The sequence below is a fragment of the Coffea arabica genome, chromosome 2c (assembly GCF_036785885.1).
Source record: "Coffea arabica cultivar ET-39 chromosome 2c, Coffea Arabica ET-39 HiFi, whole genome shotgun sequence".
Taxonomy (NCBI): domain Eukaryota; kingdom Viridiplantae; phylum Streptophyta; class Magnoliopsida; order Gentianales; family Rubiaceae; genus Coffea; species Coffea arabica.
Genome location: NC_092312.1, coordinates 11,309,405 through 11,335,059, shown reverse-complemented (window position 1 = coordinate 11,335,059; position 25,655 = coordinate 11,309,405). Strand labels below are relative to the sequence as shown.

The following is a 25,655-nucleotide window of genomic DNA, read 5'->3' as shown; positions in this document are numbered from 1 at the left end:
ATGGCCTTAAAGTAACAAGGACTTCAAAGATTGAAGAAGAGATGTGAAATCAGCATCTGCAGTTATTTGGATTCCAAAGTACGCCAAGTTTTGAGATTGAAACTTTTATTAGTGGAGATCGAGAACATAATATCCGAATCTCTTTTTTTTATTTTTTTGGGATTTTGAAATAAACATAATTATGGTATTAATTTACTACTCATGAGGATGATAATGATCGAGTTTGGGGGCTACTAATAGAGTAGGAGTGAAAGCTTCTTTTGTTGTAGCCATGTTATGGTTGACGTGAATTGTGACTTCTATATATTTAGAAAAATTAAGATTATGGGAAGGAATATATGGTTATATTTTATATTGATGCCTTGTATCTTATGGTAAACTACAAGTAAATTACCAGGGTGTTATGTCCAGGATTTGGATTGGGGCCATCAGATCTAGATCCTTTTTCTGTTGGACATATAAACAACAATGCAAATTATTTTCCTCTAATTCTAAGAAGCCAAGAATTTCATGCAAATTGGTGGTTTGACTTTGGCCAAAGCAAGAATTGATGCCGGCAGTACCCAGAGGCCTTCACCACATATCAGTCCAGAAGCAACTGCTGGAACCATCAGCTCTGCTTTCTTGGAGTTAAGTTTGTGCCACACGAACACAACCAAACTTCCAATGCACATGTCAATTGCGACGTATGCCCCAACTAAGAAGGGCAGTGCCACAGCCATTGGCACTGGCATCCATTTTCCGATCCTCGCCGGAGAAAGATCTTTCACTATATTGATGCCAACCGCCAAGGCAAAGAAGCCATAACAGAGATCCAGGCAATATCGTGGTAATGCTGAAAAACCTTCAACTCCAAGAATGGCCATGTTTCTGTAAATGATACCATAGGGGGCCTTAAACTCGCTGTTGGGGTTTCCAACGTCGAATGCCTTGTAGAACAGGAAGAAGATGAGCGGTGCAACCACACAACCTGTAGCTGTACCAATGGCCTGGCTCAGAAACATTGCTCTAGGGGACGTAGAGGTTAGATGTCCTGTTTTAAAATCTTGCATCAGAACACAAGAAACAGAAATCACTGACTTCATGAGACCTGCCCCAGCTAATCCTGCCACAACACCGTGTTCTTTTCCAACCAATGCAGCAATGAGAAAAAGCCCTACTTTACCATAGTTGTAGCCCATGTTCAAGTCCGTCAAACCAGCTCCATAAGCATTGCAGAAAGCTAAAGCTGGAGCACATATATATGCTACGACAACATAGTACCACTTGAGCGCAGGAAAGATTAAGGGAATGGTGATTGCTGAAACGACTCCCAGGGATATATACCCACATGCTGCTATCCACATTGGAATGTTTTCTCTGATGAAGACCTCATCTTGTGCCCGATTATCAATGGCATCGTTATTGTTACTTTCCTCTGCCAAAAGGAAATGTAAAGTTTTTAGAGTCTTTTTATTGCACAAGATCGTTCAAATTTACATTCCAGGTGTATAATGTTCGATGAGATGCTTGAAAATCTTTTTAATCACTTTAACCAAAAATAGGCGTGGCTTGAATAAAGTTTAGGAACAAAATGCTTCCAGGTATAGCCTTACACGTTTGTTCGTAACTTTACCTGAGCTGATTTTTCTCCCTTTGAACATGGCATACATGCTAGAAACCGTGATACAAGTTATCTTGATGAAATTGTATAGCCCATCACCTAAAAGGAGAGCAATGGGGATGAAGACCTGCCAGGAGATCATATTTGAATTGAATTATTAATCCAACATGATGTCGAATCCCCATGAAAATAGACATACTAAGGCCAGATGCACATTAGATGCACATATAATATGTCAGTGTGTGGATATGTGTGGAAGAAAGAGGGAGAGAGAGACCTTATAACCATTAAGACTTCTCATACTGACTTCTGGTATTTCTTCTGGGAACCAATGTCCCTTTTGCTTTTTGATGAGTGGCCACATTATGCCCCATGAGAGCACTGAGCCAAGAAGCATAGACAGGTTCACAACGTGGGGACAGATCATTCCAGTTCCCACATAAGTAAAGCTAAAATCAAAGTAGAATCTAACCCAAAAAAAAGATCAAAGTATCAGCAAGTCAAACAACTTCAATGATACTCAGAAAGTTACTAACTATAAGTGCTGCATGATATAGACGTACGTTTGCCTCTGAGCTTGCAATCCAAATGTAGGAAACTTTGAGAATCCGCATTCTCCTAGTCCTTGTCCAGAATAAAACCACTGAAAAAATCCCCATAAGAAACTCAAAGAGAACATCTTCGTGAAACCTCGTACTTGCTTTCTGCAGCGTCAAAAATTATATGTCATCATTACCAACATTAGTTTATTTTTTTTTAAAAAAGGCACATATTTCTGTACGTGATAGCTGTTATATATATTAAAGAAAGAAGGTGTACTTAGCCATTTTGTCATCCATGGAATGAAATCCATTGATCAGAATAGCAGTTGCCGTGCCACTTGGAAAGGTCAATTTGTAGTCTATTATCAAGATCTGCAGACCAATAGGAACTCCTAAGACTTTTAAATTGTAAAAGAGTAGTACTTGAAAGTTGAAACTCGTAGGTAAATGATAAAGAAAATGTTGTTTGTATCTTTGCTAGAACTTGTTGAAGGAAGTACATATTGTGGTCCAACAGTAGAACAATAGCAAATATGTAAGAGTGGAATTGGATGTACACGATGAGTAGTCTTTCATCATTTGGTCATGCATCTATATCGAATATACAAATACAAGTATACTAGTATATCGATGTTTCATAGAAAGTTGGGAATCTTCAAAAGTTGCAATCCATTCCAGTGCTGCTATTTAAAGAGTAGGACACAAATCAGCATGATGAGAATTCGACTTTGTATATTTTTCCCTAATAGAGGAAAATTGAGCTAAAAAAAAGGTCAAATTTTACTAATTGCATCATATCTGATGTTCAAAAGATTTAGGAAGAGGAACAAAACCAATAATAAAGACAAATGCCATATTCACGTACGTATACCTTTCGGAGTGGAATCAACACGAAAAGACCAATGAAACAAACTGCAAATAGGTAGCCGGTCATCCAACCAACCCCAGGTTCCTTGTAGCTGCCTGGAGGATTTCCCTCAGTGGTTACTCCTGTCTGTTCATACGTCTTCTTACTTAGAGCTAACATATAAGAACCAAATCCGCCTGAAAATCCGAAAACAAATCAAAAGGGATAGATAATTAGAGACAGTACTAAGAGAGTAGATAAACTAAATTCAGTCCTTTACTAGTAAGAGTGCTCTAACCTCCCAATGCAATGCTGTAACACGCAACTGCACAAGTTTGTATCATAGTGTTCTCCTGCGGGGTGAACGGAACTGAAACTAGTCCAACCTTTCGAACCAGCTTTGTCCATGTACGAACAATGATGAATGCAAGAAGAGCAGCAGAGACATTGAGGTGTGGATTGATCCCTGCCGTGAGGGCTAGCTTCATAATTATGATGCTGTAGATGCTCCCTATGAATACACTGACAATGACACCTCGGACAGTGATCTGCTTCTTCCATGGTTGAAGCCTCCTGTGAACCTCAGCCGCTTTCTGCAGCTCTTCCAAGTCCTCTCTCTCAATCATTTCTTCCTTCTGGTGATGAATTGTCTTTTTTTCAACATCCATAGCTTCTACAAGAGTATTGTTCATCATCTTTAGTTTCCAGAAAAACCTCTGTGTAATGTCTAAGGAGTAAATCCTGCCAAAATACATGTAAATTCTGACCCATGGGACTCTTTATAAGAATGATTGGGGTTGTCATTTTGTTGATAGTTCAATGGTCATGATATGCATCCTCTACTGTACATGCTTGGCTTTTCATGCCGTCGACCTTGTCATTGACTCTCGTTTCTCCATGTCACTTGAGGTTGAGGTAGTTGTGACTTGTGATAATGGTGGAGTAAAGAAGATAAAGTTGGGCCTCTAGTAGGCGGTTCGCGGGAGAGGGACAGGAGTAGGAACGATTCTCAGTACGATGTAACTTTCTTTTACCACGCCCGACCTGTGGAAAGTTTAACAATGAAAAAAGTTGTACTCTGATTGATGTGGAATGAAAAATACATGGTTCTAGCGTTTACAAGTTCCATTTCAAGGCGAAATTACCATTCTAAATCTCTCTGTTATTTTTTTTTACATCGTATTGCAACTTATTTACGCCATATCTATAATTTATTTACATGCAATTTTAGAGCATTTATACTTATAAGTCAAACGTGTTTGAAATGAAACTTGTGAAACCCCAAACACAAATTACATCAAATGTAATCTGATTGGTCACAAGAGTTGAAGAGACTCCTTTCGTTGGGTTGATGAACAACTTGATCATCAATAAATAACAGAGGCAGATGAGAAGGTTTGTTCACTTAATATCTTAATGCACCAGAGTTGCTTGTTTATCTGTGATTCTGTGTACTAGAAAAGAAAACCTTGGATTAGTCGAAGATCTTCTGGTTTTTGAAGGAACGTCCAGTGAAAGAATTTCAAGAGGTATTGGATTTGGGTGATTGTAAATTCAGTGTAAAGTTATGGATCCTCTCATATTTTGTCCTTTGAGCTTCAAGCAGTGTTGCATAAATTTGTCCTTGACTTCATTAACTAATTCTCATTATCAACTTTGTTTCATTTTCTTTAACAACGGGTACAGCCTTCATATCATATATTGCTTACTTTCTGGTTGTGTGCATATATATGAGTACCATTTTATATATGTATATATATTCGGATGAAGCAACAATGACATTGGAGTCTTTAGGATTCGGCGATAGCCTGCGGCGCCAAAGTAATTCTGTGTTGGGCAGGTAGTCCTAAATTCCATTTGCACAAAACGAGGTTCTAAATTTCCTCTACAAGTACTAAAAATGTTCAAAAATAACAATGGAAGTGGAGTCACATGCGCCTAGACAGAAAAAACAGCGTTTTGTATTGTGATATATGTGAGATACTCTCTATTTCATTTTTTATAGTTTTTATTTTTTTTGATAGTTTTGATTTTTTTTTCTCACACAGTTTTAAAAAAATAGTTAACTTTGTTGAAAAAGTAAATCTAGACTAATATTTTTCCTAAAATATGTTTACATTAATATTAAGAATACCACTAATCACTATACCTTTTTAATTATAACAACAATAATGATGGTATATTGCACCATTCAATACATATATCAAAATAATTATTGGTAAAAAACTGTATTAAATAGGATAGGTTATATTTATTGATAACAATGTATATTAAATAAAGATATCTTAGAGAAGTTAAAAGTTTATTATATTATTGAATTGGAAGGTGGACTATAAATTGAGACGGTTAAAAAAGAAAAGTAAGAGCATCAAAACGAGACTAATGGAATACAAAAGTTATTAAAATTGTATATACAATTCAAGTAAGTACAATCTACTTTGTACAAAAACTTGGGTGTCCAAACACTTGGATAGATGCATTATTAGTCTATTTCGATGGCTTTGAATGAAACCAAATGGTGGGTCTACCCTACTTGTCAAGTGGTGAGTGGTGTGACAATATATCACTGGTTACAATCCAATCCAATCCAATCCAATCGTATTCGTATAAATATGAGAATTAGTAATTGACTAATTTGTAGACTTTGCATTAAACGGGGTGACAAGTTTGCCTGATCTGGCTCCTCGAGTTTAAAGACATACTTATTATTAGCAAGTACGAATGTGGAAGTATGACTGATCTCAACAACCTTTGCCATGGGGTCTCAATTTAGTAGGCAGCCAGTGGAAAAAGATCAAGTTTGAGAGTTGAGACCATGCCATGCGTATATTTTCCACTTCCTTTGAGCTAATTTCACTTGGCTTGGAACAAAAAGCAACTAATAGGAAAACAAAAAGAAACCGAGGACAGAAATGAAATCATAGGTCGTAATCATAGCAATAAATCAGACAAATCACCAGAAAACAAAATTTACTAAAGCTCAAGCGAGGTAAATATAAGTATAGATTTTTTTTAATATATATGTATTTTTTCACCCTCCGACCCCTCTTCATTCTCTTCCTATTCTATTCTTAACTGTCAGAAACAAAATTCAAATCATAATTTTAACAGTAACAAAATTGCATACAAGAAGTACGGCAGTAATACAAGAAGTACGATAGCAAATCATAAATTGCATGGCGAAAATGACTCTAACAGATCTCCCCAACCACCACTCTACTACTCAAGTTAGGTAGATAGTTTCCTAATTATGGCAAACTGCAGCCCTATAAACGAAGAAACATATAGGCATTCAAGAAAAAGAGAACCCTAATTTTAGCAGAAGGATTGGAATACAGCTAGCTCTCCCAGATTTAAGTCACCTAAAAAGTAAAAACACCACCATTTCATTTAAGTGCTGATGAACTGAAAACAAGAATACTGTGTCACACTCACTCAAGAGGAAGAGTCAAAACAGGCTGGCTCAATAATGCTAACTTGGACTTCTTTGCAAGGTCTCTAGAACACTTTCATGGCCTCAGGAAAGATGAAGTCAAAGTCCACCTCCGTAACTCGGTTTTGCCCGTCAGTCACCAACATTGAAGTAGGACAGTAACGTGACCTTTCAACTTTCAAGAATCCTTAGAATTGATACAAAGAAATTAATGCTGACCTCAACCCAACCAAGCTGGTATAGTCCATTATGATTGTTAGACAGATGAATTCACTAATTCGGACTTTGATATTCTTGATATTGACATAAAAATATGACAAGCACAACTTACACAAAATTAAACATATTACTGCTCTTAAGCAGCAAATGTCTCGTCCAAAATCAACTCTGCGGGGAAGCCAAAATTTTCTAGTTGCTCCAAATCCAAAATTTTCTAGCCGAAAGGATGTCCTATCTTAATTTGCCAACATCCTTTCGACTAATTCAAATTCATCTTTCTAGTCCTTCTCGGGGGTCCATATTTTGTCTACCTCTTTAAAAACAAAAAATTTTAAGTAAACATTTCTCATTCAGAAGATAACACATCGTTTCTTTGCAGAAAAAAAAAAAAAAAACCATTGTTTGGAAGGTCGATCCTTTTATTCCTGTCCAATTAATTACTTTTACATCTACTAAAGTTAGGCCAAATAACAAGTTCTTTTCTTTAAGCCCCAGTCTGCTCCCTTTTTGCTACTGAAAGTTTTGCGATTATTTGTTTATAAGATATTGACTACAATTGAAAAGGTCTTAACAATCATTTCTCAATTATTTGCTTTCCGGACGTGCATAGCGGTCCACTAGATAATTCATCCCCTTGCCTCTCATGAGAAAATCATCTCACTAAAGAAAAGGGCCCCTTAGGGGGCAAAGAGCGCAGCTTATTCAGTTATTTGTTGATTGAAAAAAGGACAGGAATGGCATCAAAGTTACCAAACATGTCACACAAAGTCTATTAACTAACCTTAGATTTTGAATCGCAACATCCAACCAATTTCCAAACCGTGACATTTATTTTTAAAGGTTGATGTTTTTCGAACATTTTCTCAAATGATGAAAACGAATTTAGCGAATACAGTGTCTATTCAGAAGATGCATTTACTAAATATGTTTTTTAATTTATATAGATGTATATTTCTTAAACGGCGTATTCAGTGAATATGTTCTTCTAAAACCTTCACTATTTGAGAGTTCTTTTTTGTAAAAAAGGTAGCAGGATTTGAGAATTTTTTTTGAGAAAATAATTAATCCGATTTCTTAAACAACGCATTCAGTGAATATGTTTCTCTCTCTTTTTTATAACGTCGATCTTCTCATCACGATTATATCACTTCTTACGTGGACAAACACGGAAAAAAGTGACACATGTTTGGGTAGAGTGTTATTCCAAATAATTATTTGGAATAATTACTGTAGCATTTTTTGTGATGTGATATATGTGAGATAAAAAGGTGGTTGAAAATATAAAAAGGTGAATTAAAAAATGTGTTTATGATGCAAGTGAAAAAATTTTTTTGGAAAAATTTGCTATCCAAACATAATTAAAATTTAGAAAGTACGAATCTCAGAAATTTGCAAGTATTCTTAAAGGAAAATTTTTCTATACCGATTAAGGGTGCATGTGATAAAATTGAAGTCTGAAATCTGAAATCTAAAGTCTAAATCCATTAAATTATTAAATTATTAACCATTAAATCTAATACATTTGAGTGCATATTACATTAAGTGATAAGTGAATAACTTATCACTTAATTTTGAGAGCAAGTTTTTTCTTGAAAATCCAGTGCCATTTAATTAATTCAAATGTTCAATTTTTCGTTATCAAACGGTGTGAATATGTTAAGATTTGAATCCATTAAATTTAAGTGCTAAATTGAGTTATTAAACAAGGCCTAAATTTCTTTATTCAGATTGTCTATTCCCTTGTACCTCTCCGCTACTACACCTATTTCCATGGATTCCAATAGACTACACATTAAAGCTTCAATTACGATTTTTGCAAACTCTTATGTATTTTTGCAGAACAAAAGAAAATTAACGACTTGTCCATGTGGGGTGATAAGCCACGGAATTGAAAACTTTTATCCCAGTAGCTTGCAAAATTTAACGTGATATTTTTTCTATATCTAGTTGAAATTGTTTACTTACGATATTAGCATTTTTTTTATTTGCACAACAGGAGAAGCCAGCTACTAACCCTCTATGTTCACAGATTTCTTGTAGTTTTTCTTTAATTTAAGCAAAGTACCATTAGAAATTTATTGTTAAGCTTTTCATTACTTTAGAATTGGCCAGATTTCGATGCGTCTTAAGGAGGAAGAATAGCCAATGTATTATTGGCATACCTTAGGATTCAGAAACAAGGAAATTAAATCAAACGATACTCCTTTTATTCTGCTTATTGCCTAAGCAAATGTCCGTGATTATTAGTGGTAACATTTTCTCTTGAGAATGACCTCTCAGACTCAGCATGCTTTCAACATTGGTTGGTGATTATTAGTGGAAATGTTTTCTCTCGAGAATGACCTCTCAGACTCAGCCTGCTTTCAACATTAGTTGGCCAAGCGAGGTTGGATGAATACGGATAGGCATGTGAATAGGTCGAATCTTATCCATATCCAACTCAGATCTAATATATTTGGACAGGGTTTGGATTTAATTTCTCAAATTCAGACCCTACCCAAACTTAGATCCTATGAGAGAGTCCTGGGTTTGAATAGGGTTTATTTTTCTAGAATCCATATTCAAATTCAAATCCATACCAATTCCTACTCAAACTCATATATATTTAATTAAATAATATATATATTAGTAAATTTATAAAATAACCTAATATTTTATGACTATTGGATCAAATACAGTAACATTTCATGGCATCAGAATTTGCATTTAGTGTTGGTGGTTGGATAATTGATGAGACTTGTGCTAAATTGGTTCCAGATATAATTGAAACATTAGTAATTACTGATGATTGGATTGAATAAAAAAATGAGTTAAGTGTTTATAAATTTTCTTATTCTATTATTTATTTGCCATTGGTTTTTAGTCAAATGACTTTTATCTCATTCACTATTTTAGTACTGGATTGCGAGACATCTACCAATATTAAGATTTAAATAAGAAAAAGAGGTACAAAATTATATTTTTTTAATAAAGCTATATATTTATATATGTTATGGTTGTTTTTCTTTTTAAAAACTAATCCTAATTGTCATTATAATTTGTACAAATTTTTTCAAGAAAAGCTAAAAGTGAACGAATGAAATGTTGGATGTGGATGAAGTTGAATCTTTGAAAATATATAGAAATAGTCAATAATAATTCTTTCTTTGAGTTCACAATATTGCATTCAACTTGTTGAATGTTAATTTTATTAGTTGAAAAAAAAATTAGATGGTATTTATATTATTTATGAACTCTATATATTTTTAATATATTTTTACTTTAATATGTTTAGAAAATACCCATGGATGCCTATTGGATACCCAAATCCATAAGGCTCTGGGTATGGATTTACGGGTCCGTTTGGATTGAGTGTTTTTGTGCCTGTTTTTGAAAAACTGTTTTTCACATTCCAAATGCTACAGTAAATGTGTATTTCAAAAACAACTTCAAAAACAAACTATATCCAAACAATATATCAAAAACAACTCCAAATATATTTCAATTATGCATATTTAATTTGTATATTTTAATAAGTATATTTCAATTTGTATATTTTAATTATGTATTTTAATATGTATATTTCAATTATATTTTAATATATTTTAATTATATATTTTAATATGTATATTATATATATATATATATTATATTAATATAAATATATTTATTTCAATTATGTATAATATTATATATTTATATAAATACATTTATTTATATTTAAATTTATAAATATATTTATGCAATTTTGTTTTATAATATATATTAATGTGTATATTTCAATTATGTATATTATATATAAATTATATTATATATATTATACATTTCTAATATTATATATTTATACATACATATTATAAATATTTATTTTATTTATAATATATTTTATATATTTATAATATATTTGCATAAATATTATATGTTATATAAATTGTACATAATATAATATATAATATATTATACATTTATATAAATGTACATTTATACATAATATTAATACATTTATACATTTATATTAATTATATTAATACATTTCAACATAATATTAATACATATTTATAATATATTAATTTATACATTTATATAATATTTATTTATAATTTATACATTTTTAATAATATACACTTATACATTTAAATATACATTTATATTATGTATTATATGTAATATAATACATTTATACATTTATATTAATATACATAATATTAATTTTACATTTATACATAATATTAATACATATATACATTTATATTATTTATATAAACATATTTCTACATAATATTAATATATATTTATAATATATTAATTGATACATTTATAATATTCATTTATAATTTATACATTTATAATAATATACACTTATAATTTATAATATATTTATAATATTCATTTATAATTTATACATTTATAATAATATACACTTATACATTTATAAATATATTTATATTATGTATTATATATAATATAATACATTTATATATTTTTATATGAATATATAAATATATTTTTTTATAAATATCTATAAATGTATTATAAATGCATAAATGTATATTTATATAAAAATTATAATTTATAATTTATACATTTATATAATATTCATTTATAATTTATACATTTATAATAATATACATTTATACATTTGTAATAATATACATTTATACATTTGTAAATATAAATGTATTATAAATGAATAAATGTATATTTATATAAAAATATAAAAATTATAATATTCTAAAAATACTCAAAAATATGTTTCAAAAATACCTCTAAAAATAATTCAAAAAAATCTACAGTAAAAGTTTTTCATATAGTTTTTGAAAAACAACCCCAAAAACAACTAATCCAAACGGACTTGTTTTTCAGATTCGAAATGCTACAGTGGTGTTTTTGAAAAACAACCCCAAAACAGCTAATCCAAACGGAGCCGTTCAAATCCAAAAGGGTCTGGATCTGGATAAAAGGAATCCAATTTAGACCCTACCTATTGACTTGCCTAAATGCGTACATTGACCAAGCTAACCAAGCAAGGTTGGATGAATACTCCAAAAAACAAAAAAAAACAAGGTTGGACGAATACTAATATTGGCCAACCAAGGTTTTTTTTTCTTTTTTTTTTGTTTTTTAAAATTTGGATGGATTCGGCTCTGGTTACCACCACGAATCAAGGCGTACTCTCGAAACCATAAGTCACTTACCGAGGTTCAAGTTTTTTTTTTTTTTTTTAAGTTTGAATGAATTCGTCTCTAATTACCATCGGAGGTCAACGTGTACCCCCGAAATGATAGATCGCTTATTGGAGTTATTACAAATCACCCACCAATACAGCCTTTACATCGATAGGAGGCTTCGAACAGCCTTTACATCGATAGGAGGCTTCGAACGCACAATCTTTTATGAAAAAATTATCCCGTCCTTATCAATTGAACCAACTTGTGTTGGTGCCAAGCACAATTTGTTCAAAGGCTTTTCTCATCTCATACGTTCGATAAATACTAACATCTCTTTGGCAATATTTTGAACGATTTAGAAATTGATCAATTAAACCAACTTATGTTGACGCCATGCACGATTAGTTTAAAGGTTTTTTTCATCCCATACGTTGGATAAATACTAACATCTCTTTGGCTATATTTTGAACAACATGGAAATTGAATTAGATTGTGACTAATCAAGAATTTTAAATTGAAATAAAATTTGAAGACGGAACGCATGGAGTATTATATTTTGCTTCAGTTCATACTCCGAATTTAATTAAGTTTAAGAGTTTTTTTTTTTCATAACTACTACCACCATTGCTATTATCAGAATGTAATTAATCTAATCATTAGGAACTTACAGTCTAATCTAACGCTTAACATTTTATCTTGTCATCAATTATTATTTTCTTCTAAATTAATATATATGATACAATGAATTTGAATTATCATAATAAAGTAGGATGTCTTGGTTTCAAAAACTACCGGTTACCCCAAAAAAAAGGGGCATCTTGAAGCTAAAAAGCCTAGAACCAACCAACCAACCAACCAACCAATGGTTGGATATAAAGTTACAATTCCGTCTCAAAGGAAGCCAGCCTAGAGAACCCTGTTGCAAGTTGTGATTGCAGTCAAGACACCAAACAAAGAAAGAAATTTCAATGATCCGTATAATATATAGGTCAGCCATTTCAGTTGGATAGAGTCAGAAATCAAATTGACACGAACACTAAGTGCCAGGTTTTAACTCCCACAGCACCAAGCAAAAAACAAAAAAGTTTAGAAAGCCAAAATAACCGTCTGGTTGTCAAGATCAACGTATCGACTATACTCACTTCCAAGAAAACTAAAAATTAAAAATGAACCACAGCAACATTGATAAATTATAAATAATAAATTTTAAAAAAAAATAAGCGAGAGACAAGACGGAAAGTTCACCAAAAAGATGCTCACTATATTAACCAATCAAAATAACACCGTCAATTTGTGGTTATATCCAGCCAAAAAGGGCAAAAAGGAACCTATCATTTACAATGCAACTTGAAAGAATCATCGATACCCAGCAGGGATCTATCCTCATCGGATGAAATATGCAGTGTCCCAACTCCTCCTATACACGGTAAAGCTATAAGAAACCAATGGTTCAAAAATTCGATCACGCAAGCCTTCAATGACGGTCCACATGATCAATCATCATCATCATATAAAATGTGGTCACCTGTTCCAGTTAGTCCTAAGATCTATTTCAACAGCTCCCATCATTTGCACTTTGCTAATAATGAGCATACAAAGCCACACACTTCTAAAAGTTACCTTCTCAGCCTTTCGCTCTAAACAGGTATTCCAAGTCCTGCAGAGTAAGTCGAGTCGCTTGGCCACCAGTCTCATCCTCTCCAAATGCATTGGCAACCATCTCTCTCTTTTTTTGCTGGAAAATACAGGTGGTCTCCACTCATTAGGAATACCAAAAGTCATACCAATAAAAATATAGATCAATTATTGGACAACTAGACATTTGAGATTTATCCAGCAAGGCTTTACAAGTGCCCCAACACAACAAAAAATAGGCAGCATTGTTAATAAAGCTCCAAGGGCGTGAAACAACACTAGAAGGTTAAAGAGTTTCAGAGCATATCCCAAACATAAACCTGGCGTTTTAGTTCATACCAAGCGAGAGATTCACAGATCCATCATTATATTATAGCATGAAGTACCAGTCTCATATTTCTTTTTCTAGATGATTAAAAAAAAAAAGACAGCAAGTCGAACTCACCTTTGCAAAGATTTTTTGAATCCCTCCCACATCAACTTCTTCAAATTATTGTTCTATCTCCTAATCCGACACTTAAATTTGATCACCAGCATAGAATGTCACATTTAATGCTAGTATTTTTAGGACTTAATTTGTGGATATCAATGTATATATGAGATTTATGCAACATGACTTGGAACTTAAAGCAATTCAAAGTGTACTGAAGGAACCTCATAGGAGCTGCATGTAATGATCACAAACGCCAGAGAAGGTTACTATAATTCACCCCATAGAATAGATACAAAATGGTATTTATGATGGACAAAAACACTGGGCAAAGGTTTGATTTTGTACAGACTTAACAAAAATTTTGCAACCAACCAGAAAAAAGAAAATCCTGTTCAACACAAGAGAAATGGTTCACAGAAAATTAACCGCTCAAGTAAGTTTCAATCCAGCAATTATGACTATCTTGTATGTTGAAGATTAACATATGGGATGAAATCTAAGAAACACCTACAACTTAAAAATAAGTCAATACCTGAAGGGCCAAAATGCGGTCTTCAACTGTATCTTTCACAGTCAAACGGAAAACTGTAACAGGACGGGTCTGCCCAATTCTATGAGCACGGTCAATCGCTTGATCCTCAGTTGTTGGATTCCACCAAAGGTCCAGAAGAAGAACATGGCATGCTGCTACCATGTTCAGTCCAAGACTTGCAGCTTTCAAAGACATAATCATTACAGAGACCTACAGAAGTTTGAGTTTTAAAGCTAGGAATAATCAAAATATGAAACCACAGTTCAGAAATATGCCAACATTTCAACAAACCTCAGGAAGAGTATTAAAATCTTTCACAGCTTTATCTCTGGCAACAACGGACATTGTTCCATCAAGTCTCCTATACTGAATGGAACAATCCTTCAGACAACCTTCAAGTAAATCAAGCATTCTCGTCCACTGGGAGAACACAATTGCTTTTTCCCCCACTACTGTAACTGAACCACAAGAAGATTCAGCCATGCCCTTTATTTCTTCTTTACTACATGTTTTCCCATGCAATCCTCCTGAATGAACACTTGACGTATTCTCTACACTAGAAATTCCTTCCTCAACAGAACTTGAGGAACTAACTTGTGAAAAATTCTGTCTTTTAGTCACTGACTGCAGGACCTCAATAGCAGCCTTAATTTTTGAAGAATCATACGCGCAATCAAAAGAGCAATTAGAATTGCTTTCCAAAGTAGTCCGATCAGATAGAGAACATCTTAGTGTTGCTACAGAAAATACAGAAGATCTGTTAAGATGAGCTTTGCACTTTGCAGTTGGGCAAAGGGTGTCATCACCACTTAGATGCTCACATATGCACTGATTGCAGAAAACGTGTCCACAGCTAGTTATAACAGCATCTTCAGGGGGATCCTACATGATAATGAACTATGATAAATAACAAATCTGAAACAGCAAGAAACTATGAAAAAATAATTAACTTGAGTATCAACAGCAGATGTATAATTACACTTCAAGAAAAATTACTGAAACACTATAGAGGAGAGTATAGAATTATCTAGCCTAAATGCTTAGGCAAAAATTTTAAACTAAAAGAAAAAGCATTAACTATACAGAATTCCAAGAACTGTCACCAACAAATAAACAAAGATTTAAAAAAAATGTAACTTGTCTTCTTTTCTTTCTCTGGGAAGAAGCAAATGATTTCTCCATATCATGTCTTCCTCAGCCTAATTCTCAGCATCATAGAAACTTATAAAATGTTTTAATTAGGACATCAAGTTCCTAAACATTTTAATAGGAAACGTTCTCCATCTTGGAAAGAGCAACTATCATACTAAAAACGTTAACTGTTTAAAAGAAAAGAAAAAGAAAAACTTAAACTTTATGCACTACTGAAAAATGATTTCTATATTGTGTAATGCTAAGAAAAAATTGAAGCAATTTCCATAGCAGGGATTGCAAGCAAACAGAAACATATCAATCAACCAGAGAGGGAAAAAGAACAACATATAATAATGGATTACAATTTAGAAGAAAATAATGTAAGCAACTCATACAAGACACTAATCCAAACAATTGACTACTAAATCCTTTGCTTTGATCAGAATAAAGATAAAATTAAAAAGCATCTCAATAGGCAGAATTTAATAAAAATAGAAAAACTAGATTTAAGAACCTCACTGGAGACTGTACAATAATGTTTACTTAACCACTAATACATACCATATTTTACATACAGATTCTTAAAATCCATAATGCGCTCTTCATTTGCTGCTTGAGACATCATTTAAAACTATAGGGTACAACAACCAATTCGAAGAACTATAAAATAATAATAGCAATAAAATATATGAAAGAAAAAACACAAAAACAAAAAACAAAGAAGACAGAAACAATTCTTAACCAAAAGTAGATGCAGAAGATCCGAAGGTTTGATAAAAGTTCGTGCACGTGGTCTTTGTTTTTCAAATGGATGAACCTAAATGCTCCCCAAATGTAATTGCTATGCATGACCATCAACAATATGCCACAGCTGATATGACATAAACAGATTATGAAACATCTCAAAAGAGCTAGCCAAAAAGCTTCATCATGCTCAGAGCAAAGAGCTGGAATGGACCCACACTAAGATTCATGATTTCCAAACTCAATTGCCAAAAATGTTTTCAGTTTCAAATATTTATTTAAGCAAAATCTGTGTTAGACACCAAAAAAAAATCACTGTAGAAATGCCAATACTAATGCTGCTTTTCTCTTGACAATGGAAGATGGTGAGGAATGGGCCACGTAAAATAGGATATACATAAGTACAAAAAAAGACAAGTGCCAAAAGGAATATCAGTAAACCCAAATTTACCAATCCAAAAAAAGGGTGAAAGAGCATTATATATGTAAACCATAAAGAAGGATCACGGATTAACAACATACGCTGCATAGACCACAAATTGCTAAGGAAGTTTCAAAACAATTCAGAAGATGAATTTGCTTCTCATGTGGTAATTTCTTGGCCATATCAAGAGAGGATATTGAGTTTGAACCAGAAGCGAATCCCTTAACAAGAAGAGGATGGTCACAGGCTTGTCGAAGTCGCAAAAGCATCAACAATATGTTAACATAATTCTGCTTTACAGTCCCAGCAGCTGCATACTCCTGGTATAATAGAAATCTGAAAATTAAAACTCAAGAATTGCAGAACCACCAATCCACACAACTGCAAAATTAAATGGACACATACTGCGAACTGAGCACGTGAATCAGCCTCAAGTCTGCAGTAAAAATCTCGCTCCTGCTGCGTGAAATCCACTTTACACAGTTTAATTGTTTTGGGTGGAAGGTTGATGATTGGTTCTCCATCAAGAATAGTACCTTGACAAACATCATCAGCAAAAATGAGACGAGTCATATAGAACTACAAACTGATAGCAATGATACTCTAGATATTTACACAACAGAGTGTAGTAGCTACACATAGAACCATAACAATTTTTAAGAGAGTTAATTTATTAGAACTACACAACAGAGTGTAGTAGCTACACATAGAACTACAACAATTTTTTTAAGAGAGTTAATTTATTAGTAAAAGCACCCGGGGCTGGGGGTTCGGAGGACCAGGGGAAGCCCACTACAAAAGAAAACCTATCTATGACATCTCTAAGTGCTTGGCCACAAAAATCAGCAAATAATAAGCAATCTCTTAGAACATATCCTGAATCCAAAATTAGAGAGTCTTCCAGACCACCATTGACTTGTTCTATGTTAATACGAGCCCCATTGAAAATCCTGTAGTTTCTTTCTCACCAGAGTGAACAAAAGAACTAAAACAAGTTACCAACAACTGGTAGGCAAAAAGGTTTCCACAAACAAAGAAGCCCGAGTCGGACTCTCATATCTAATTAACAGCAACCCATTATCCTCCCGCTTCAGAACAAATGGGTACAAAATACAAAAATGACTAAAATTATAGTAGGATGTATCTTGAGTTCCCCCATCCCAACCTGCAACCATCTTTTCTTTCCCAAGGTCCTTTAAGACAATGACTTGAGCTCAGTTAGTTGATGGACAAACCAAGAAAAGATACAGCAATGTATGCACCCAGATCCAGATATCTAAACATTGCTGAAGTAGAATTATAACGGTTGAAATTTTCTCAGAAACTATCAAGGCCATTTATTCAACTAAACAAATGTAGAACATGTGTCAATCAAAGAATGTATGCCATTTGAACTGAAAAGGACAGGGGTGCCTACCAGAAAGGGAAACTGAATGATTTCGATAATTTGTTTATCCTAGTTAATGCTTGATACATGTTGCCCTAGACGAGGCAATCATAGGTCATTTCTACCCACATATGTTCTGTCCTACAAGATATCTCAGTAACAGAAAGATAACAAGAGGAATACTGCTTACCATGTAAGTTCCTTCACAATTTCAAACTATTTCATTTTGTATGCAATCATGTAGAAGATTGATACCAAGCTCTAAGGAAATTTGTCGGTGCAAGAAAACATGAATAAAGCTCACAGTAGTAAATCGACAGCTAAAAAGTTCCATGAGCCATGAGGATACATATAGTGCATAACTTGTTCCATCAGTCATATATTTGCTAACGCTAACCACTAGAAAAGGTAAAGGTCATAAGAAATGATGAAAAACGAACAGTATTAATAATTCAGAATCCAAAAAGGATAAGGTCATATTAAGCATTTAGAGAAGCTTATTCTAACCTTTGGTGCGACGTAGCATGATGGTCCTGAGCACAGCCTGCAACTTTTTGTACCCATTTGATGGATTGTCATTAATCGGGGCCTTTATTCCAGAGCAAAATTCTTTGTAAATCCAATATGGGTCATACTTCAGAAATCTGAAGTAACTATAAAGATCATCAATTGCATTCTGCATAGGTGTTCCTGACAAGCACCACCTACGCTTAGCACGCAGACCCCAACAAGCCCTAGCAACTTGAGTCCTATGATTCTTAATGCACTGAGCCTCATCTAATACAACTCTAAACCAGCCCACAGCAGCAAGCGGACGATTACACAGCGATTCACCATTCAAATTGTCCTTGGATTTAGATGATTTTTTACTAGCACTTGGAGGATACTTCCTTTTTTTACTAGATGACAGCTCTGTCAGTGACTTTGTCTCATCCTCTTCTTCATCCACCAGGGGTTGTTTTGGCACCTCCATGCTTACTATTGAATAGGTTGTTAGCACAACATCATAGTTGGCCAGTTCATAAGGATCTCTTGTTCGATTACTTCCATGATAGACCAGAACAGATACGTTAGCTTTACTGCTGACCTTGTTTTGGAGTTCCTCGGACCACTGACGAAGGACACTTGTTGGACATACTATGAGGGTTCCAGCAGCTGGTCTACGTTTTGCATGAACAGCAGCCATCTTTTGCCCACAAAAACTTCCACTCACTTGACAAGACTCAACACCTTCGTTTGGTTTCCCACCATCAGACCCAGGATCATCATCATCATCATCATCATCATCCAAATTTAATGTCTCTGCCTCACTTTCTTTCCCATTAGATTTTGTAGAAGATGGAGACCTCTCTTTTAGTATAAGTGCAATTGTTGAAACTGTTTTCCCAAGTCCCTGCAAAAATTTTCATCCAGCCAAAGTCAAAATGAGGAACAGCCTCATGGCAACATCACCCCAAGCACCGAAGGCAGAAGGGCGAAAAATAACAGAAACCAGATATTGAACCCCAAAAGGCAACCTGATCATCAGCAAGAAAACCACCAGAACAGCGTACAGCATCATTCTCCTTCTTAACCATCCACGATAAAGCAATACGCTGAACAGAAATCAACAAAAGCCACTTGTTATGTTATACGCCAAACCAGAGTTTGAACAGAGAACTAATCGGATTTTAGGCAGAAAAACGTGTGGATATTTGACAAGCAGGAAAAAGAAATCAACTATGTCTGGGCAGACATTTCTTCAACTCATAAGAGTATTAAACTGCTAAATTTTTCGAACAACAAAATAGAAATTGATACAGCATAAATCACCATTCTCCTTCTTAACCATCCCAAAAAAGCAATACACTGACCAAAAGTCAACAAAAGCCACTTGTTAAGTGACACACCAAAGCAGAGTTTGAACACTAATCAGATTTTAGGAACAAAAAGAAATTGACAAGCAGGGGGAAAAAATAAGATATTTGGTTCATGAGGCCTATCTAGTCCACATCAGAAGGTCTCTTAGTCCATGCATCTTTAAAGGAAAAAATCCCATACAGATGAAAAGAAAGAAGCATCCAACCTGATGTTTTAAAAGGGGAACTGCCAAAAGGCCCTCAGGTGGAGCATCTTCTGATTTCGGCTGACAAAGATCCTACAATAAAAGCCACAAAGTCATGATACTATTCCACAATATTGAAAGCAGTCCAGGAAGATCCCTATGTACAATTATCAGCAGCATATGAAGATAGTAATATGGATAGCAGGAAACAAGTGCACTTGCATTTCTTTAATGCCTATGTTCACAAGTAAAGGAACAAATTTGAGAAAATGCCTAGCTCCACATGCTCCATGTATAGTTTCCAACTCCAACAGTCCTTCCAGTATGTGAATGCCAATTGATTAATCTACCAACTAATTAGCTAAAATTAAACAAAACTACTAATGCTAATGCTTCTTAATGATTCAGATAACTCATTCTAACATCCTAGTCAACATGTATGTGAGCTAGGACAACATGCCCAAATCCTAAGGCCTCATTTGTTGGGCCCAAAAGTAAAGTAATACACTGGGCATAATTTTGTAATTATATGAATTTAATCCTACAGAATCCTTGAATGATTCTGTTGGGACCAGACTAAGATTGAACCTAACCATGTCCGTGTTTGGTTCAACATAACAATGGTGAAGAATTGAGTTCAAATTGATGTAAAAAGCCAAAAATTGACAGCGTCTTCTAATATTAACAGTAGCCAGGAACTAAGAGCTCCTAAATTAAAGAATACCTCTACTCCCTTTTTGTCCCATAAAATTAGTGAGTGTTGAAAATACTTGTAGTGTTTACTTCAAATTTTCAAGTTTCCATAAGGTTAATCTAATACGAACTTGTAATACTTCTGATAAAATTGTTAAAGCTGAACTGATGAATACAAGGACAAATTACAGAGTAAGTTCTGTGACCATGCTGGTAGCCACATTCGCATGGAAGCAGTACGTTGTTTCTGTTGTGATAGAAATTTATAACATAAGGAAATTTCTAGAAACAAAACCTTGTCACGATTGCAAAGAGACACTGCAGTTAAGGAAACCCAAATGATGGATCTAGAGAGACCAAATGAAGAAGAAAGTTGAAAGAAGAGGCATCAAAACGAAAGTTGAAGAGGGACTAATTATCTCGTGTTTTTTGTGCTTTCGTTTGTGGCTAAAATCCTAGGAAAGGGGACATGTCAAGAATAACCACATTTTACCACCGCTTTCTTGTCAGAAAGGAATCAGTTTACTTCCAATAGATCAATAAGTTCAACCAAATCCAAGAAACTGCTCATGCTACCAGGACTCACCTCCAACGCAGCTCGAAATACAAAGCGCTCACCATTTGCCTTCTTGTGTCCCAGTCCAACAGAATTAAAGGAATTACAAATCACAGTACTCTTTGGAACAAAAAATGACTTCCCATTAAAAGCAGAGAAATATGGCCGTGCCGGTCCACTAATATCCTCCAAAATACATACATCTTCATCATCATCAGTGCTGCATGTTTGAACCGAAGAATCACTGCGAACCTCTTGGCCACTTAAACTGGGCCAACTCTCTTTCGTTACATTTGCATGAAGAAATTGATGCTTAATTGTACTGGATACTGGCACACCTGATGGCTCTGAGTTCAGTAGATCCAGATATTGATCATGAAAAACTGAACTGGGATTTCCAGATGCAGTCCCATCATACTCATCAAGACCCAGCCTGGGCCTTTTAGATTCATGGATTAAATTTCTTTCATCTTCTACGGAAAATTCATGGTTCTCACTTGAGTTAGACATCCAATAACCTGACTCAGATGGCTTTCGCCCTTGACCAAAAGACACCCCAAAAGTGTCAGCAGGAGACTTCATACTGGTTATATCAATGCCATGCTGGAATGCAATGACCTCAGAAGCAATTAGCCGGTTCAGTTTTGCATCATTCTCTTGCTTCATGAAGAACTCATTACTCAATCTAGAAAATGAACCCCCATCGCCTAAAGAAGCATAGTTTACACCCACACTTGCAGCACTAAGTCCCTTGCCAGCCAGATCCCCAGGTGCAAGAACCTCCCAGTCTGCATCATCCAACTTCTGCACTTGATTGGACATCACACAATTTGAGCTTGTGTCCTGAGTCAAATGCTCAACTTTTTCCTTCATCATGCCAATCATCTTATTATCATTGTTCGGTAACAAATTGAAACCAAAATCACATGGACTAAACTCATTTGAAAAGGCAGAAAATGACGGATCAACCAGATTGACAAAAACCGGAGCGTTTGAATATTGGTCACCATATCCTGCCAATCTACCATTATACATACTGCTCCCAGAAAATTCATCCATACTGGATGCCACTGATACCTCCAACATATTCTTTTTGTTTGATGGGGTTTCATAAGAATCTGAAAGAATTACAAAAACTAAGTTAATCATGATCAAATTCAAAAAGGAAGTAATGCATCCTAGTCATCAACAGAAGCAGATGATAGATGACAAACTAAGCAAAGCAAATAGAGCTATGGATACTATTCCATTCCATTAGCAGATAGGTCACATACCATCATCACAGTCAACTCCTTCCGAACATGCAAGCTGTAATTCAAGCTCATGATTCCGCTGATCAACATTAGAAACCTCTCTATTATCAGCAACATGATTACTGAAGTACCCAGCAGGAAAACTGAATGTCTCACTACAATTGCGTAACTCCTGATGTGTTTCTCTACAATCTTGAAGACTATTTGACGAAGCATTACGTGAAACAATATCCTTATCCAGGCAGAAATTGCCGTGGCCATGGCCCTGAAATGGTATCCAATCAGTCAAACTCCCAGAGGAACTATGTACTGGAGAGCCAAGCTGCAATCTCGACTCACGCTTTGAACCATCAGAAACACCTGATTTCTCAGTATAATCAGAGGAGGCATCCGAAATCCCATTCCGTATATCAGATGAAGGGGAGAAAGATGTAGGACCTGATAAGTGATCCCTAGGTAAGAGGGCTCCTTCATTATTTGGTAACCCTAATGGATTCAGAAACAACCCTAATTGAGAATTTCATTTAAGAGACAAATAAACTAGGCGCATCAAATATTATAATAAGTGGGCTATCACATGCAGCAATTGAATCCTGAGAGCAGAATTGATAACTAGAAAATTGAAAAAATGAAGAAGCAGAACTGCCACCATAATCGACGTTCCCAATTCGAAATCAAGGTGACTAACCTTCTGACGCATCATTGAATGACAAGTCTTCTATCTTTCCCTGAAAATTACAGTAGATGTTTTAAAACCAAATATGCCTGTGATGAATCAAAAGCAGATAACTAATGAATATAGCCTGCCTTTCAAATTTTAAATTGCAAGAGAGAGAGAAAGCAACAGGTCAGGGAGCAAGATATAACATTGTTGGTCCAGAACACTCATCATGTCCGCAGCATCTATTCCCTTTCTAAGATGGTCTTTTTCCCCTGATTGTTATTAGTTTCCATAGTTGCCACTTCCTCCCACTATTGTGACTTCCTCCACAACCCAAATATAAGCTACCATCTCTCCACTCTAATCCTCCCTCCACTCCTTCCAAAGAAAAAAGTGGGGTACTACTGATGAAGGAAGTATTCAAAAAGAAAAAGAATTGGCCAGCTATTGCCCACCTTTCCAGGTAAATCTTCCTATACTTCCTGCCCAATCAATCTCCTTTCACTAGACATGGTGCCACAATCCAATAAAAGCCACGACCCATATCGGTATAATGACGAGTGCAACCATCAGACTCATAAAGAACAATAGCTGTTATTAATTTTCCATAAAAAATATCAGACAAGTCTGTTCACAGATCACAATGTACATGCATGCTTTACCAAAGAAAATACTCATTGAAGCACATAATGCACATTATACCACCATTTACAACAATTCACTAAATTATAAAAACCCTTTACAGTGGATTCGCCAAACTAAGCTCGTTCAGATTGAAGTAAACATAATCAAAACAAAAACTTCCCCAAAATAAAGGCCCAAAAAGATTTTCAACTTCTACGGGCCAGTAAGTTCCTAAAAATCTACTAGTAGCTAGCACCGTTCTAGCAAAATTTAAACTAACTCCACATCAAAAAAATGGTGAAACCATCTCCTGATTCTAAAACTTTACCACAATGTACAAATTCGGCACAGAAAAACTCCGCTCCAACATAAACTTGACGTGTTTATACAACTGAATAAACAAGAAGCAATAGAGTTGATCAAAATTCACCTCAGAAGAATCGGGATTCTCATTCAATATATCCAAGATCGTCCCAATATCAATTGTAAGATCGTCTCGAAGATCATCAGCTTCCAGCGAATAATCCTCTGAGGACCAAAGGTTCGATCTGTCGTCTGCCATCAACATATCTCAATTCAATTACTACACTCATTCAAAATTAAAGATCCTAATGGAAAAGAAACCCTAGTCTTCCCCTCCTCGAAAACGACGACGTGTTTCCATTCCACGGTCAACTTTCCTCCTCCTATAATTTGAACCCAAAAAATTCTTCGCATGTGAAAAACATACTAATAGAGTCAGGTGGAAAGTTGCTTGCCAGAACTTTCGCTGGGGTTTCAGTGAAGCCACCACCGGTCTTTAGCTTTTGCTTGTATGTTGTGCGTTTTTTTGTGTGTGTGGACTGCGTGTTTTTTTTTTCCTTTTCGTTTAAATTTCTCTCTCTCTCTCTTTTTCCTGTGGGGGCGTGGGTCAGGAGGCGGAGAAAGTTTGTGGGGGGCGTAGGATGAACTCGTAAAAGTCTTTCGAATCAATCCGTCCGTCGAAGCGATTTAAGTGAAAAGCGTGGGAAAATTGGAGTTGGAATCGGAGACTTTAGGGGTTATTGTGTGCGCGTGTTGCCCGGGTCGAAGCTTTTGGCCTATAAGGATTTGGGAAACAGATTTGGTGCAGTTTGTGTAAGTGTGTGAAAAAAAGGAGGTGGATCCTTGTGAGTGAAGCATACGGATATGGATGGATTATACTCGTAAACCAACACGAGAAGTGAAGTATTAGGAGGACTAGGACACAGACAGGGCAGCCATGTAGATTAAAACCGAGAAAATGCACTTTTGGTATTCAAAATTTAGCACATGAACAATTTTAATCTCCAAATTTTGGATAAAACAAATCTAGTATCTAATTTTTCAACCATTTAGCACATTTAGGACCTATTTGGAACCTGAGTTTTTTGGGAGTTTGTCTAAAACTTTACTGTAGTATACTGTAGAAGTTTTTGTAAAGCGAAAAACTTTTTTTTTCCTTTCCTTTTTTTCTTTCTTTTTCTCTTTCCCTTTCTTTTTCTTTTTCTTTTTCTTTCTTTCCTTTTTCTTTTCTTCTTCTTTCCCCTCCCCTTCCCCGTTACCTCCGCCACCCCCAGCAGCAACTCCACCAATGCCACCTCCCGCCACCCCTCTCCTCCCTTTCCCCTTCTCCTCCCCTCCCCCACCACCCCTTCCCGCCTTCCCCCTCCCCCCGCCACCACCTTTGCCCCGCCATCCCCCGCCTCCCCTGTTCCCCTTTCCGCTTCTCACTATCTTTCTTTTC

The 25,655-nt window shown here is 35.0% G+C and overlaps 2 protein-coding genes across 7 annotated transcripts; both read right to left on the bottom strand.

The window, feature by feature from the left end:
- Nucleotides 1-322: 322 nt before the first annotated feature.
- LOC113725953 (metal-nicotianamine transporter YSL1-like) lies at nucleotides 323-4,005 on the bottom strand. 2 transcript variants are annotated; one of them, XM_027249414.2, is made up of 8 exons: nucleotides 3,760-4,005; nucleotides 3,291-3,665; nucleotides 3,017-3,189; nucleotides 2,423-2,517; nucleotides 2,167-2,307; nucleotides 1,881-2,070; nucleotides 1,616-1,730; nucleotides 323-1,417 (listed from the first exon to the last, which is right to left on the bottom strand). In XM_027249414.2, exons 1-8 carry the CDS (start codon nucleotides 3,794-3,796, stop codon nucleotides 492-494), a joined length of 2,052 nt encoding a protein of 683 aa, XP_027105215.1. In that variant the 5' UTR covers nucleotides 3,797-4,005; the 3' UTR covers nucleotides 323-491. The 2 variants fall into 2 exon arrangements, with proteins under 2 accessions (XP_027105215.1, XP_027105214.1); XM_027249413.2 differs by having other exon boundaries at nucleotides 3,291-4,004.
- Nucleotides 4,006-13,031: 9,026 nt separating this feature from the next.
- On the bottom strand, nucleotides 13,032-24,989 carry LOC113725952 (helicase-like transcription factor CHR28). Of its 5 annotated transcripts, none has more exons than XM_027249411.2 (13): nucleotides 24,342-24,989; nucleotides 23,315-23,354; nucleotides 22,648-23,112; nucleotides 21,404-22,491; nucleotides 20,146-20,217; nucleotides 19,598-19,675; nucleotides 18,588-19,473; nucleotides 17,099-17,229; nucleotides 16,792-17,013; nucleotides 14,683-15,273; nucleotides 14,392-14,601; nucleotides 13,412-13,526; nucleotides 13,032-13,316 (listed from the first exon to the last, which is right to left on the bottom strand). In XM_027249411.2, the coding sequence occupies exons 1-12, from the start codon at nucleotides 24,477-24,479 to the stop codon at nucleotides 13,416-13,418; spliced, it is 4,032 nt and encodes a 1,343-aa protein (XP_027105212.1). In that variant the 5' UTR covers nucleotides 24,480-24,989; the 3' UTR covers nucleotides 13,032-13,316; nucleotides 13,412-13,415. The 5 variants fall into 5 exon arrangements, with proteins under 5 accessions (XP_027105212.1, XP_027105213.1, XP_071930435.1 ...); XM_027249412.2 differs by having other exon boundaries at nucleotides 13,032-13,526; nucleotides 22,648-22,986; nucleotides 23,065-23,112; XM_072074334.1 differs by having other exon boundaries at nucleotides 13,032-13,526.
- Nucleotides 24,990-25,655: the final 666 nt, after the last annotated feature.